Source organism: Nanorana parkeri, unplaced genomic scaffold (genome assembly GCF_000935625.1).
Source record: "Nanorana parkeri isolate BGI_ZX_2015 unplaced genomic scaffold, ASM93562v1 scaffold55, whole genome shotgun sequence".
Classification (NCBI taxonomy): domain Eukaryota; kingdom Metazoa; phylum Chordata; class Amphibia; order Anura; family Dicroglossidae; genus Nanorana; species Nanorana parkeri.
In genome coordinates this window covers 274,044-290,726 of record NW_017306323.1, presented here as the reverse complement: position 1 = coordinate 290,726, position 16,683 = coordinate 274,044, and the positions used below count along the sequence as shown (strand labels likewise).

Sequence of the window (16,683 nt, the reverse complement as noted above, 5' to 3'; positions counted from 1 at the left end):
GATTTAAGTGTTTGTGCTTGTCTTTTCTGCATTAAGAAGAACATGTGGATTCAATTATGATGCAAGAGAATCCAAATCCTTCCCATATGATATATTGGAAAGGGACTGGTTATCCTCCAAGCTGCCTTTTTGTCTTTGCTATACGATGTGTTTCATACCTTGGCTGGTTACCTAAGTTATCTGCATCTTCTTGTTTTTATTTGTATATTCATTTTATTTCTGTCTGTGGGAGGAATCTAGCAATAAGCAAGTCTAATGTAAGATAGGCCTCCACCCATTTATAACTGGATGATAGTAAACTATCACCAGCTTCTGAATAAATAGGAAGCCTCTCTACTGAGTGCTTTCCATTCATTTAGAACAGAGGCTGCAGAAAAAGAGATTGAGGACTCTGTGTCCTCAATTTCTTTTTCTATTTCAACCCCTGATATACATCACTTCCGCATTCACCTGTCAGTCATCTGGCTGCTATAGCCAGAGAAAATAAGCTGATGAAGCAGCTCTCTGCTTCATCAGCTTCTTTTGGGGTCCCCAGGTGACATTAGGGGTCTTAGAGACCCCTAATGTCTCCATAAAGAGGACCTGTCAGTGTGCCTTTGCTATTATATAGGGGGATTGTTATCACCCTATGTGATAGCAATAACAATAAGTGTAAAAAAAATAATAAAAGTAAAAAATAAATAAAAGTCACATATAAAAAAGTACCAAAATGTTTAAGTCCCCCACCACGTTTACGCACATATAAACATAAATACGCGTTCGATGAGCCAGCATGCGAAAATGACAATTGCGCTACACATGTTACATATCGTCGCGAACGTCGGAGTGAAGGCAATTGTTTTAGGGCCATTAATCAAAATTTAAAGCGCACCTATGGCCAATTTTGGGTATTGTAGTTTTTTTAGGTTTCGCACGTGCGCGCAATTTTAAGGTTTGACATGTTTGGTGTCTATTTACCCGACGTGACCTTATATTTAAGCAAAAAATTGGGTAATAAGAAATGTTTTATCATTTAATATAGGGGAAACAGTTTTTGTTTTTTTCCCGGTAATTTTTCCTTAATATAGTATAAAATAAAAACCCCAGTGGTGATTAAATACCACCAAAAGAAAGCTCTATCTGTCCTTAACAAATGGTATAAAATTAATTTCAGTACAGCGTTGCATGACGGAATAAATGTCAGTCAAAGTACCGCAGCGCTAAATACTGAAAAATGGCCTGGCCAGGAAGGGGGTTTAACACCGCAGACTTCAAGTGGTTAAACATGTGCAAAGACTAAAATTTCTGCGCATGGAGGCGGGTCTCATGACGTCACATGACACCACACTTCTGTTGGGGCAGCACAATTTTCTGTTCTTGCGTCAGGCGCAAAAGGAGATAGCTACGGTTCTATGGTGAGGAAACACATCTAGTGCAAACAAGTAATTTGTGCACAGACCTTTACTCAGTTTGGCCAGTGCACGACTAATGCTACTCATTTTCAGTGCTTCAGTATGCTCCTTATTAAACAGTTGAGCGATGTATGAAAAAAAAATGTACTCTCTTTAATCTCTTCTCTATGTGAGATCCCATTGGGATATTACACTCCCTACATCTTCTGCTGTATTTCCTAATACTATCGTAAAATAATAAAAACCATCTGCGTCTTTTTTGTTCTTAAGTCCATCCCTGCCTTCCAGGAGCCCTGCACACCCAACGCGGCACTGCTGCTCTCAGGCTTCCTAGAAGAAGACAGCGAGCAGTGTAGCTTGCCACATCCCAGCCAGCTGCCCCAGGGAGCTTCCTGCACATTCTTAGCACATTGCCTCTTCTCTGCACACTCTACACACATAAACTCTTTCCTGTTACCCTGCACACAGCTAACAGCCCCTCCAGCTCTAGACACTGTTGCTGGCTCCTCTTCACACACCCATCTCTCACTCCATTCAGGTCCCTGTTCCTCTGCACACAGCCATCCTTACCCCATCCTGATCCTGGCTCCTTTTTCACACTCTTGACCCATCCTGGTTTCTCTTCACAGACCTGACAGTCAGTTCCATGCCCTAGTTTCTACACAAGCCTTCACCTGGTCTGAGCACCAGCAGCTATTCTTCTCCTTACAGTTGCATACCACAGCTGGTGGTTCCCTGTACCCATCCTACCCCCTTCCTCACTGGTCGGTGCTTCCCTGCACACTGCTACTACTTCTCTGCACACCCCCAAACCCGCCAACCCCCGACTCCCCCACATACAGCTTTTGACTCTTCTGCGCACCCCCTCCGCAGGTCCCAGCTTCCCCGCATACTGTTTCTACTCCTCTGTACCCCTTATCACAGTGCATCAATCGCTGTCCACCTTAGACACCCACCTTTCCCCGCTGACAGATATTCCTTCCCACCTGCCCACAAACATTACTTACCAGATGCCTGATCTGCTCTATCAGACATTATTATCAGGAGCAGGAGTGTCAATGGCAATGGATATCAGTGTCAGGGGAAAAAAACATTTCCATCCTGCTTCTTTAATGTTTTTTATCACTACAATTGAAATGGATCGTCAAACTGACCCCATTAATTCATAGAAAATGAAAGGAACATTCCGAAAACAATTTTTTAAAATGAAATTCTAACCGTGTGTCTCCAATTTAACTTAGGATGGCCATTCACTAATAGATGTTTTCATTCAATTTACAAGATGAACAAAAAATACATAAATCTAAGACGCAAACGGCATGGATGAGCAAATCTTCCACTGCAGCTCCTGTATTTTGACAGCTGGTGTCCACCAACGTCAGAATACATAAACGGTGACATCAACTGATTGGCTGCAATCACTGTTCACCTTAATGGTGCCCATACACTGCACGATTATCGTACGATAATCGTATGCGATCGGGTTTTCGTACGATAATCGAGCAGTGTGAACGGAGACGTGCGACCGTTTCTACTGTACGGTCACACGTCTTCTGTCGAACCAGCATGTTGAAAACCAGCCGGGAATCGTACGATTCTCGGCTGGTTAGAACGGTGCTCGGAAGATAAATGCTGAACGGGCCGGTGTGCGCACGCGCACGCTGCCCGTTCAGCATTGCGGTCATCGGAAGCCCGCCCCTCAGGAGGGCGGGCTTGCGATGATCGAGAGTGCGATCTGCCTGTCCAAGATAGGCAGATCGTACGTTTTTTTAATCCCTTTACAACCATCGCAAGACTAAAGTCTTGCGATGGTTGTAGAGTGTGTGGCCACCTTAAGGGCCGGTTCACACCATACACATTAGTGCCTGCATTCCGGTCCAGTGCGAGCTGCAAAAATGCTGCATGCACTATTTTTGCAGATCGCACTGGACCGGAGCACATGCACTAATGTGCGTTCAGGTGCCGGCGATTGCACTGCGGGCGGGGGGCGTAGCTGCAGTGCCATTGACTTCAATGCACCGCCACACCTACTCCCCGACCCAAAACAATGTGAGCAGGCCGGGTTGCATTCAGAGGCCGAACGCTCTTGAACGCACTCTTTATAGTGTGAACCGGCCCTGAAAGTTTCAGCCCAATTCCTTCGACAAAAGTAATCGACTTTTATGGAGCCAGCTGCACTACCCTCTTAAGAATTTCACCTATTTCCTGTGAATCAGCTGAAACTGTAACAGTGTATGGCCAGTCCTTTGAACTTCATCTAGAGTCGGCTCAGGTTCTATTTAAGAATACTCCTTTAAGCCCCTCCCACATGTTCCATGGCCTAAGCAGGGAGAAATGTTATGTGTCTGTATGATTTTCTGTGAACCATCATGCCAGGCACATCTCCACATCAAAGGAACTTTCCAAATACACCATCCCAACCCACCACTGACATGAGACGTCTCACAGAAACACTGATCCCCGTTTATGTATCCTAATCTGTTAGCACCCAGTTGCACTTATGTGTGTCAAGTTGATAACATCTGCATCTCTTTGTTGCTTCATGTATAGCATGCATGCTTCTTACTCTCAGTTCATATTGCCTGAAGAAGAGGCCAGCATGCTGCAGAAGCTTGCACTACCGTCAATTTAGTTAGCCAATAAATAGTATCACCCTAAATCCAATCGTCTACTAGAATAAACTTACATAAATGTGTAAGGGAGGCACATGACGAATTTAACTCTAAGCATCCCCCTCCAACCACTGGCCAGACAGAATTTACTGAGCAGAATGCTTAGGCTGCCCATGTCATTGAAATTGCCTTGGTGATCTCCCCCCCCCCCCCCACACACACTTCCCATTAGAGTGTTGGCGTCATATGCAAGACACCTTCCAAATAACATGGCCTCTGGGTGTCTCCTATAACCTTAGTGCGGTACAAAAATGCTTGCTAGTAAATAATTATCTGCTTTATTATGGCATTTCCTGTTTTATGTTCAGTGTAAGATCTACAAAGACACAAACCATGGAGGTCTCAGGATGAGTTTATGTCTTTTGGCTGTAATTTATTAAGACCAAAGAAGTGAAATTCAAAGTAAATCTGCTTAGATCCAAACATGACCAATCAAAAGTAATATTTAGTAAACCAAACTCAATTTAGAGGACCTAGAGCTTTCCTTTGGGCCCCATCTCTTAGATCTTAGTTTGTGAAATGTGAATTTAAAAGAATATAAAATTCCTCCCAGATGTATAAATACATGTTAAGCCTGACTCTTATCTAGCAAAGGAAGCACAGCTAAAAATAAACAAGAGCACACACAAACCTCATTTTCTTCCCGGAGCTACACTTTGTTGAGAAATTCTATCCAGTTGGCTGATTTAGATGAATGTTGTGTGTTGTTAAAGGTGCACTCTAGTACAGAGAACACAGCCTACCTGCTCAGGGCTCCAGTTTGTCATCCAGACATAGTTATAGGTCCTCAAATAGAAACCTGCCTTGGAAGTTGCACAGCACATACAGTATTTAGAGGCATACCCACCTAGCCTATATATGAGGAACGTTATGCGATCTCACTTCAGTTGATTGCACAGAACTCTGTCTACGTTTAGGGCTAATTCACAGGGCTGTTCCTGGCCAGAACAGCATATTTCCTGGTATTGCCAGGTGATTACTTTAAGTTGGGATTACTTAGGTTGTACAACCCAATGACAAGCTGAGAGCCTGAAGGAGTGAATACCAAGGGGCTTGCATATAGGTTCAGAGACCCCAAAGTCATTGTGGGGCCACGTGGAAAGAAACGCATAACAAAGGCCCCCACATTCACACTGTAAGATTGCTTAACAGGGTTTTTTTTATGATGGGCAGGTTCACTTTAAATACACTATAGCTATTACTGTTGCCATAAAAATGCATGAATATCTTGCAATCAGTTCAGTAAAATCTTCACTCTAATGCAGTTTTATATGTCAAAGTATTTCGATCTAATGACTTTTGCAGTCAAGGCTCCAATTCTGCAATTACTCTTTGAATATAATTGATTTACAGCATACTGATATAAGACTGCTTCTCCTCCCATGGAATATGAGTCATCACACTCATCAGAGGTCCAGACTTTTTTCACATTAGTTACATTTTTTCATCAAAATGATAATTTGAATGACTCCGGATTTGGATTCTCAGTTGACAATGAATGCCAAGTCAGAAGGTCATGTTACGGGCTTTATTTTTTTCTTTAAAATGTTTTCTCCGCATAATGCGTATGTTGTGTTCTGTAGGGGCGCTGTGATGCATCGTGCCATTTACTTTTTCTTTTTTAACTTTGTTGACAAAACACTTAGCTTAACTTCATGCACCACAGCACATTGTGATGTGCTGCTTTGCATGCACATGCAGACATGCTACATTTTTACACAATGCACACCGCCACACATGTATGATGTGAATAGAGCACATAGAAAACAGTTGTGCCGTTCTGTTAACCCTGCATTTATCAATGCTGATCAACACAGCTCAACGTACCTGGTGTGAACAATCCACTAGTGTGAGCTCTGATGTTAGTATGAGATGTGATAGGTGTGTGATTAAATGTGTGGTTGCTGAGGCTATTGGGGTAAATTGTAGGTTATGCTGAGTATATTGTGGTAAAATGATGAGGTATGCTAAGTGTGTTGAGGTGAAAGGTAGAAGTTTGATGTATACATTGAAATTAATAATGGGCAGTCCTTTCTATAGAATGTGCTGTATGCAACATACTCCAGAGAAGAGTGTGTCTAATGTATACCTGGCAGGGCATGTGCCATAAGCGCCACATAAGGGGGGCACCGTACCACTCAGGGACAGTGGCAGTGTTTGTCCCTTCAGTTAAATTGTGTCCCATTCAGACCTCCCATCAGCGTAGACCCACAGTGTCACAGTGCAGCTGATTGCTGCTTTCACATGTAAACAAAGAGCTAGGGCAGAGAATGTTACAATATTCCCTTCCTTTGCCAGGCTCTGACTGATAACTCACCTAATGCAGAGCCTGGCAAAGGAGGTCATTATTGTAGGCATTCCTATGCCCCGGCTGCTTGTTTACGGCAGTGATTGGCTGAGCTATCTTTCTTCAATCGCTTTGGGCTCGTGCTGGTGGGAGGTCTGAATGGGGCACCGCGTAATTAAAAAGGCAAACACTCCACATGCCTTGGACGGGGGGACCTATTGACTTTTGTGTCACTGCAGTCAATTGTGGGTCCACTCTATCTGAATGGAACTGGGATCATTCTGTTAAGGTAAAAAAATACTTTCCAGTACCCTCGAAATGCCATGCTGTATGTTCCTTATTCCGCACTGCCTCATTCCATATGTCAGGCTGTACTTTCCCTATTCCACATCCCCTCATTCTATATGCCATTCTGTACGTTCCCTATTCCACACCGCCTCATTCCATATGCCATGCTGTAAGTTCCCTATTCCACACCGCCTCATTCCATATGCCATGCTGTAAGTTCCCTATTCCACACCCCCTCATTCCATATGCCATGCTGTACGTTCCCTCTTCCACACCTCCTCATTCCATATGCCATGCTGTATGTTCCCTATTCCACACCCCCTCATTCCATATGCCATGCAGTACGTTCCCTATTCCATGCTGCCTCCTCTATACACCTTGTTGTACAAGTTATATTCAGCACTGCCTCATTATGTACATTGTGCTGTACATTCCTTATTCTGCACCAATTCTGAACCTTACAGGCCCAGCAGCTCTAATGTGTGTGTCTGGATGTGCCAGAACTGGGGTGCCAGATAATTTCCACATAGATTTACCATAGATACGCCCCTGCTCCAGAGTGCTCAGTTCTGTATGCTAACATACCCCACACCTTCCCTTTCCAAATGCAGTGCTGTATATTATATAATCCATACTGCTAATTATCATAGTATTGTCATATTAGTTAACAAGTTATTTGTGATATTGAGACTTCTGAATTATACCCTGTTCATTCAACAGACACACATTAGATAGGACTTTTATAATGAGAAATCAGTACCTCATTCACCCAGTCACCTAATCTCCTTAGGTCCCCCTCTGTTTACATTTGGGTAAAATCATTTCTGCTTCATTTGACTCCATTTATTTTGTGTCTAATTTTTGTGGAGTTATAATAAATCAGTCTACGCAGATGTCGTTGGCTCTATTATTTTAAGCTGTAACTTGCAATGAAATGTGTGCTAACAACCACTGAATTGTGTAATACTTCTGTTACTAATTTTCTTAGCCCATATGGTCACCTCTAAAAAATTCAGCATGATTAGTTTCAGCCACTGAGCAGATGACCTCCGTACTCACTTGTACACTTGGTTAAAAACTATTTCTGAAATGTAAGTTTGAATTGCTAAAACTCCTCAACGCACAGTAAGATTAGAGCCTTTGGTGGTCCTAATGTGCTTCAGCTAACACAACTAGATAAATATGTCTCTTGGCGCTGCATTCTACTAAAATCATATAGACTGCAATACCGTGACACAGATTAACAATAACAAGAATAGCTGAGCTTGAATTACTTCCAGATACTGCATGAGTTCACAAAGCTCAGAAGAGTTTCAGAAACACAGAGATGTGTCGTTCTATTTAATCCTGTGTACTTATATTGTGTTAGTAAAACTCATGACTCTCAATAAAAATTTCTTCTTACAGAATTGGATAATCTGAAACATCTGATATGCATTGGCTAATGTCATACAAGACTCATACTAGAGGAATTGTGATGATGTATTTACATTCGATATTGATATCCTCTGAGCTAAATGCCCATCCATGACTTTTTTTTAACAGCTATCCAGTGTTCCTGAAACTTATAGATACTTTGAATAAAAAGATTTGCTGAATTTGGGAAACACTTCAAAGTGTTCTATATTGCACTGACTGAAGAAAATGAAAATCGAGTGTTGCCTTTATCAGTCAGATTTGAGTTGCTTCTTTTCTAATGACATTGCTTGTCACAAGTAGCAGCTCTGCTTTTTCTTTCTACCAGTTTTGTAGTCACTCAGGTGGACCCAGTAGGGACTGTTTCCCACATTGGAGCCTAGCAGATATCCAAGGTAGACCAGGGACAGGTTTGCTTGTGGTTCTTCGTCCAAGGGATAGCTACTGGCTTGCAGAACAAGGATCAGTGCAGACAATGTGAGACTGCAGTGCAGAATGAGGATCCACACAGACAAAGCAGGAATTAAAGTGCAGGTTCAATCAGAGACTGATATAGTAGATACAGAGTACCAGTTGTGAAGAAGAAGTCGGCTGCATGCTCTATTTTTTGCATTCACATTGGGCTGGAACGCAGGCAATGTTTTGCCACGCGTCTGATCACGCTTCGGGAGGGCTTCGGTGCCATTGACTTTAATGCACCGCCACACCCCCTCCCGCCCCAGAATGAAGGGGGGAGTTTTGTGAGCGATTGCTGTGCGTTCCAGTAGCTGCCGCTCTTGAATGCACCACAATTGGTGTGAATGGGTCCTCAGATTGACCTCTGAAGAACTGTGAAAACAAGTTGTGAATAAATATAGACACTCAAGACAGCCAATATCGGAAAATACGTATGGAGGCACTCCTAGCGTCAGTATAACCTTAGAAGTACAACAAAATTTGTCTGTACTGCATTTCAACGGATTTTTCAATTTCCTTAAAGGAGAACTATGGGGTTAATGCTTTTCCCCATAGTTCTCCTTAGGGTAACGGGAGGACACAAACTAGCATCCTCCCGTCACCCTAGGCTCAGTATACCGCTAGCTGTAACTCGCGGTATACTGAGACGCCGCAGTATACCGCGAGCTGCTGGTCGCGGTATACTAAGACGCCGCACCTGAAGCGGATCCTGACTATTATGTCTGGATCCGACCAGCTGCGTGAGTGACAGCTGGCTCTGCCTATCTAGAGGCAGAGCCAGCTGTACCCGCCCCCTCAACCGTCCGTTCCGCCAGTCTGTGGGTCTGCTGGTACCTGTGCATGTGCTCTACTCCCAGGGGAAGCTACTCTATCTAATTGATTGGAAGGACTACGGCCCAAAAGAGAGCTCTTGGGTTCCTGCTGCAGATGTCTCAGCCCCACAATTAGTAAAATATGTTCATCAGAAATTCCCATCCAAGCCAGCTCCTCGGACCTCATAAGCAGGGGGTACTGTCATAGATAAGCTGCAGGGCTGATCTTGCGTTGTCCCACAGGGTGACAACGCTGCTGTGCGATATCACTGCAGACTGTATCCTATATGTATATATGTATATTTTTTATTTTGCCTTTACTTTACTGTAAAGTGTATTTGTTTCTTAATGGCTTCCTTGAACAAAGCTGCATAAACAGTACAAGTTTATGCCAAGAACAGTTTTCTTTCCTACATGGTTTTCTAACATTCAGGGGACCTGGTATAAATCATGTCTTCTTTTTGTTGAATTTAATGTTTCTTTTCATTAACTGAAGCATTACAACAACAACATTTTTAATTACCTTCTTTGTTTTTACTCACCTCCCTCCAACTTTTTCTGAAGATTGTAATTTTAATTTGAACTACTCATTGTTACATAACAAGGAGGCCACATATGGGTCAGTTATGGAAACGCCCTGGGAGGAATCCCCTGAGAACTGAAAAGACTGTGGTCAACGTTTATACAGCTTCTACTTATGTCATCAGCAGTCCTAGGGGGTTGTGATGAACATGTGTTCTATTGTATAGTACCCATATGTAACTATATCTGGTTCTGTAGCTTTAAAATGAATCATATTGCCATTATATGGCCATTTAAAGCTGAACTCTAGGCAGATATAAAAGACACAACTGTGTAATCATAAATACATGATTCGATGTATTTTACAAATGCAAGCAGTGCAAGTAGCTGAATTTGACCTGGTATCAGCCCCTTGCTGTCAATTGTACAGCAGAGCTCAGTGAGGGGGAGGAAAAAGTGGAACAAGAGACAAAGAGACAAGCATATGTGTGCTATATTTGATAAATGCAAGCAGCGTAAGTAGCTGAATTTGACCTGGTATCAGCCTCTTGCAGTCTCTGTTGAGAGGAAGAAGCAGTAGAAGAAGTCAGTCAGTTCATGTACTGATAGGAAGTATGGTGATAGGAGAAGAGAGCAGATTGACATAAACATCAACTCATCACCCTGCTTCTTCTTTCACTATCCAGCTGGGGCAAATCCAGGATGACCTGAGTTTAGAGGAAGTAGTTTGACTGATGCTGGCCATCAGACTGAGGACATCAGTGGAAGAAAAAGTACTGGAGTGTGAGGAGAAGAAGTAGTACAAGGAGGCAATCAGCCCATGTGCTGAGTAGAAGCATGTTGATAGCAAGAGAAAGCAGAGTGACGGAGAGACAGCACCACTGTCATGCCTTGTATTTTTTTCAATGAACATAAGACATTCTCTGATTGGACAAGATGGAGAGGAGGGGCACATGATGCCACTATCTTCACCTCATCCAATCAGAGAACTCCTTTATGGTGGTGGTGCCAAGCGAGCACCTTCCTGTTGTGTCTCTGGAACAGGAAGAAAATCACAACAAATGACCGAGGACTTAACCAGTAAAAACTGGCTTTACATGCACTTAAAGTGGACCTTTACCCCTTTGAGGAAAAAAAACCCCCAGCTCCGAATGCTAATATGAAATCATCTCACATTCATTAGTTAAACAAACATATTTTGCTTTTCCTTAGTTATTGTTTTTACACTTTCTGGTCCTCTTGTGCATTAGTGATGTAATGTGCCCAAGCGTTGCATCCTGTGGAGGCTAGCAGAGCATTGTTGGGGAATCTCATCTGTAATCTCGCAAGATCTCAGGGAAAGGCATTTTCCTCCTCTAAGATTATGTACATACCCTAGTCACATGTGCCTGAGCTCCGGGAAGTAAAAGGAGATATATTAATCTGCCCTTAGTAAAAATGGCCACTGTGAGAAGAATGGTTGGGAAAAGATAAATAAGGTATACAAAGAATAAAAAGCCGGCAATTATCTAGAAGTATGTGTTTGTAGATTGTCATTATTAAACATTTCTAAAGATGTCTTTGTTGTCATTTGGTAAAGTTCCTCTTTAAATATATTATTTTCTAGAGATGTCTTTGTGGCCATTTGTGTTCCAATATAATAATGGATGTTTTGCTTTATATGTGAGCTTGAGAAGTTAGCTGACTTCAGCCCAGGAGTGACAACAGTTCCAGGCTCACTGTACACTTTGCATCTCCTCTGTTCATTCTAGTTTTGGCTCTTGCCAGTATTATTTTATTTCAGTCCACTCCCAGCTCTAACATGAAGGGTGTGTTTCAGCCACCGCCCATAGTAAAAACATTTTATTTTATTAATTTGATCCTTTGTTTTTACTATGCCATACTTGTACGTGTTATATAATTCTCTATGTAAACTAGATTAGGGCCAGTCTTTCCTTTTTTCATTGTAGTGATATACTTCATTATGTAAAAACACGTTAATAATCCTATTAAAGTGAAATTAGACTATATTTATAGGTTGGGAGTATTCTTGTATACAGCGCTGTCCCATTCATCTACCATTTTTGTTTAATTAAGCTGTATGCTGCTTATACAGCTAAAGGTATCTTTTATGTCTTTTGTCCGATAAAATCAAATTCCACACATTCTCACAAGAACCGGTGAGTGAGATGACCTTGGCATAGCAAGGACAGATGAAAAGGCTGCCAGTTAACTTGAAAATTCTTTGCTGGTTCAGCAGTCAGTGCTGAAATAACTCTGTATGGGCCTCTGCCATTGCTGCAACACAAATTCCAAAAAAGTTGGGACGCTGTGTAAAATCTAAATAAAAAACAGAATGCAATGATTTGCAAATCTCATAAACCCAGATTTTATTTACAATAGAAAATAGAAAACATATCCAATGTTTAAACTGAGAAAATGGACAATTTGAAGAAACAAAATAAGGTAATTTTGAAATGGATGGCTGCAACATGTCTCAAAAAAGTTAGGACAGAGTAACAAAAAGCTGGCAAAGTAAGTGGTACTAACAAGGAAGAGCTGGAAGAACATTGTGCAACTAATTAGGTTAATTGACAACAGATCAGTAACACGATTAGGTATGAAAAGAGCATCTTAGAGAGTCGTAGTGTCTCAGAATTGGGCAGAGGTTCATCAAACTGTGAAAAGCTGTGTCTAAAAATTATCTAGCAATTTCAGAATAATGTTCCCTTAATGTAAAATTGCACAGACTTTAAATATATCACTATCCACATTACATAATATCATCAAAAGATTTGGAGAATCTGGAGAAATCTCTGTGCACAAGGGACAAGGCTGAAAGGCAATATTGGATGCCCATGATCTTCGGACCCTCAGACAGCACTGCATTAAATACAGGCATGATTCTGTGATGGACATCACTGCATGGGCTCAGGAATACTTCCAAAAATCACTGTCTGTGGACACAGCTCGCCCTGCCATCCAAAAATGCAAGTTAAAGCTCTAGCATGCAAAGAAGAAGACTTATCTGAACATGATCCAGAAACGCTGCTGTCTTCTCTGGGCCAAAGCTCATTTAAAATGGTCTGTAGCAAAGTGGAAAACTGTTCTGCGGTCAAAAGAATTGAAATTTGATATTCTTTTTGGCAACCATGGTTGCTGCGTCCTCAGACTAAAGAGGAGAGGGACCTTCCGGCTTGTTATCAGCACTCAGTTCAAAAGATGGTATGGGGTGCATTAGTGTGTAAGGAATGGGAAGCTTGCATACCTGGAAAGGCACCATCAATGCTGAAAGATATATCCAGGTTTTAGAGCAGCATATGCTCCCATCTAGACGTCTTTTTCAGGGAAGGCCTTGCATATTTCAACAGGACAATGCTAAACCGCATTGACTTTTAATTGAACCGAATATATAAAAAAATTAAACCAATGAAAATGGCATGGACAAAAATGATGTGGCCCTTATCTTAATATTTAGTTGCATGCCTTTAGAGGTAATCACTCCAAACAAAGTGTTTCTGTAGCTCTCATTGAGACTTGCATCTGCCGACAGGTAGTTTGGGCCACTGTTCTTAAGCTGCTCCAGCTGTCTCAGGTTTATAGGGTGCCCTCTCCAGACTGCATGTTTCAGCTATTATCTTGGATATTCGATAGGATTCAGATCAGGGCACATAGAAAGCCACTTCAGAATAGTTCAATGTTATGTTCTTAGCCATTCTTTGATGCTTTTAGCTGTATGTTTTGAGTCATCATCCCTTTAGAGAACCCATGACTGCCGACCGAGTATAGCACAATGTTTCACTTCAAAATTCCTTGATAGGCTTGAGATTTAATTTTGCCCTGCACAGATGTGGCAGAGCAGCACACCAACACCAAAACATAACTGAGCCTCCTCTATATTTTACAGTAGGAACGGTATTCATTTTAGAGCTCATGTGACTTGCCAAAAGCCCCAGTTTTGTTTCATCTCTCAATAGAACATTCTCCCCGATGCATTTAAGCCTTGTCAATATGCATTTTAGCAAATTTCATTCTGCTTTTCTATGTTTTTCATTTCAGCAGTGGATTGCTCCTGGGTTCTTCTTCCTTCTTCCTTTGAGCCCACTGTTGGTCATAAGCAATAGTCAGACACTGATGTACCTTGACTATTGAGTTCAGCTTGTATCTCTTTGGAAATTTTCCTTTGCTCTTTGTCTACCATTTGCACTATTCTTCTGTTCAATCGCGGGTCGATTTACCTCTTGTAGCCTCATCCAGGGAAGTTGAGCACTCCAGTTGACCTTAAACTTCTTAACAATATTTGCAACTGTAGTCACAGAAAGTCCAAGTCAAGCTACTTGATGATGGTTTCATAGCCTTTACCTTTGACTTACTGGTCAATTATTTTCTTCCTGAGACAACTCTCTTCTATCCTTTCTTTGGATATGTCCAATGTTGTGCACATGATAATATCATACAGCAGAGTGACCAATTTTCTCCAATTAAATAAGCTGACTGATTAGAAGATTGAAGACGTGATACTAATTACAGAAAACAGCTAGTTATGAAATATCACTATCAATATGATACAATGTATAATCTATTCTAGATGTACCAACACATTTGACCAAGCCATTTTAGAATATCTTTGTAGAATAAGCAATTATTTATCTCTTTTCACACATTTTTGCTTTACGCTATGATGTACCAAAGGCTTACAGATATACATGAGACAATTGCTTTAAAAAGGCTAAGTTCACTTTCCCAAGTGAATTTGGGAAAATAGAATTACCCGCTCAAACCTGGCCCCCATACCCATCTCACCCGCTATACTTACCTTTCGGAAAGAGCGGTCCTTCACCTCCGCCAGTTCAGGTGTACTATCCGTACCCCGTTCTGATCCATAGCGCAGCCCTTTGTTATGGATTTTGAATTTTGCTCAAAAATTGAGGGCACTCATTTGTCAGCGCACTGACCAATGAGAAGCGCTTCTTGCTTAGTCTTGCTTGCATTGGTTAGTAAAGTCACGTGGCTGCGTTGACCAATTAGTGCTTGCAATTTGTAAGCCAAATACAAAATCCATAGTGCAGGGCTGCGCTATGGATTAGTACGGGGTACGGATAGTACACCCATACCAGCGGAAGGGAAGGACCGTACGCCAAAAGGTAAGTATAGGGGGGCGGGGGAGGGGGTGGGGGGTAATTCCATTTTCCCAAATGAAAAATGAAGTTACCCTTTTAAATACTTATTTTCTATGCTCTACAGCTCCATCTTGTAGCCACAATACAGTATTACATTACAGATGGTCGACCTGAATGTAAATAGATCTAAGAACATTAATTTTAGTGTCTTATAACGCTAAACAAATGTTCAGAAAGATAATAATATCAGATAATAAACAGACCCCCTAAGTAGGAAAACACAAGTAAGGCTAAGGCTTGGGAGTTGGTACTGTCATCAACAGCAGTTTCCATATTTCTATCAGGAGAGCCCTAGTCTGTATATATTCACATTTTCTAGACCTTGAGAAGCCAGTGATATTGTTCTACCGTATATACTGTAAATAAGTTTGTTCCAGCTGTAATAATAATAAAAATGAATTATGGGAAATTCATGGTGTGTATTCCTCCTATCTTTGCAAAACACATTCTTTTCACTAAAGCAATTCATTTGTTTGAATATCCTCAAAGACCTTGATAATGTCCAGCTAGTCCATTTGGTATTGTACTATGTGTACAATAATAACTGCAGCTGGACATTATTAATATGTATGTACAGTTCATAGAGGATATACTGTATTTGAACATTGACGTGGTCTATAATATGTTCTTTTAGAAATAGAATTGCCTCCTATAATTACAGTAATACGAGAATAGTCTCCTTTCCAGAAGCGCGGATTATCTATTTCTTAATTACAGTAATACGTTACTGCTGTAAACCTGGCTCTCCCTCTTGTTATGTTTTGACACAGGTAAGGTGTTTGTTCCCAAGCATATGCCAATGGAATGCCAGACAGAAGAAAGGGTGACCTTGGAGCCAGAACTGGAAGAAGCTCTCGCCAGTGCCACAGACACTGAGCTCGGCGACATCGCGAGTAAGTAGCAACTCTGAGGCTCATTTATCAACATATCTACAATCACATATATCAACTGATCTACAATCAGAGCTGTGTGTGTTGCTTACAAGCAACCAATCACATTCTCACTTTCGTTTTGCCAGGGTAGAAAATGAAAGGTAAATTCTGATTGTTTTTTCATGGGGCAAAACAAGCAGGCATAAAGTGCCTTGCGATCCCGTGTGGCTGATCACATTGCGGCCAGAGGGGCTGGCTACGGTGCCATTCACTTCAGTGACCTGCCACGCCCCCTCCTGCCCCACAAAAAAGTGATCCGGCTGCAATGCGATGCAGTGCATTTTGGCTAGAATCGGGCCAGAACGCGCTGCATCTGGTGTGAACCTAACCTAATAGGCAGAACAAACTGCCCTAATTAGTGACTAAGGCCCCATGCAACCACCTACCAATGCAGAGAGATTTTCAATGGTCAGCGGACAAGGCAGACCACACGTGTGGCTGTGTCACATGATGTTCTGTTGCATCAAAAATAATACAGCATGTTGCAGTCAGGACTTTTCACCTCTTTGCAGCCACCCCCATTCATGTAAATGGTAACACGTCTTAACCGTCCCTAAAGGGGTTACGGCAGGATCGAGAAGCATTTTTAAAGAGTTTACAAGGCTCTAGGGGAAAGGCAGTGGAGGATCCTAATATCTTAGACAGCACTGGGAAATGATAGAGGAGAGGATAGATGAGTTCTGGTAACCACTTCCTTTCTGTTTTGTACTGTACCAGTGCCATCCAGTACCAGTACCATCCATAACCA

General features: G+C 41.8%; 1 protein-coding gene across 2 annotated transcripts in view; it reads left to right on the top strand.

The window, feature by feature from the left end:
- The window catches only part of LOC108804353 (tropomodulin-2-like), a 59,919-nt gene that overhangs the window by 30,592 nt on the left and 12,644 nt on the right, over nt 1-16,683 (top strand). For both annotated transcript variants that reach the window (XM_018576060.1, XM_018576061.1), the window contains exon 5: nt 15,774-15,896. In XM_018576060.1, coding sequence (XP_018431562.1) covers nt 15,774-15,896 — 123 coding nt within the window. The remainder of the gene's footprint in view (nt 1-15,773; nt 15,897-16,683) is intronic.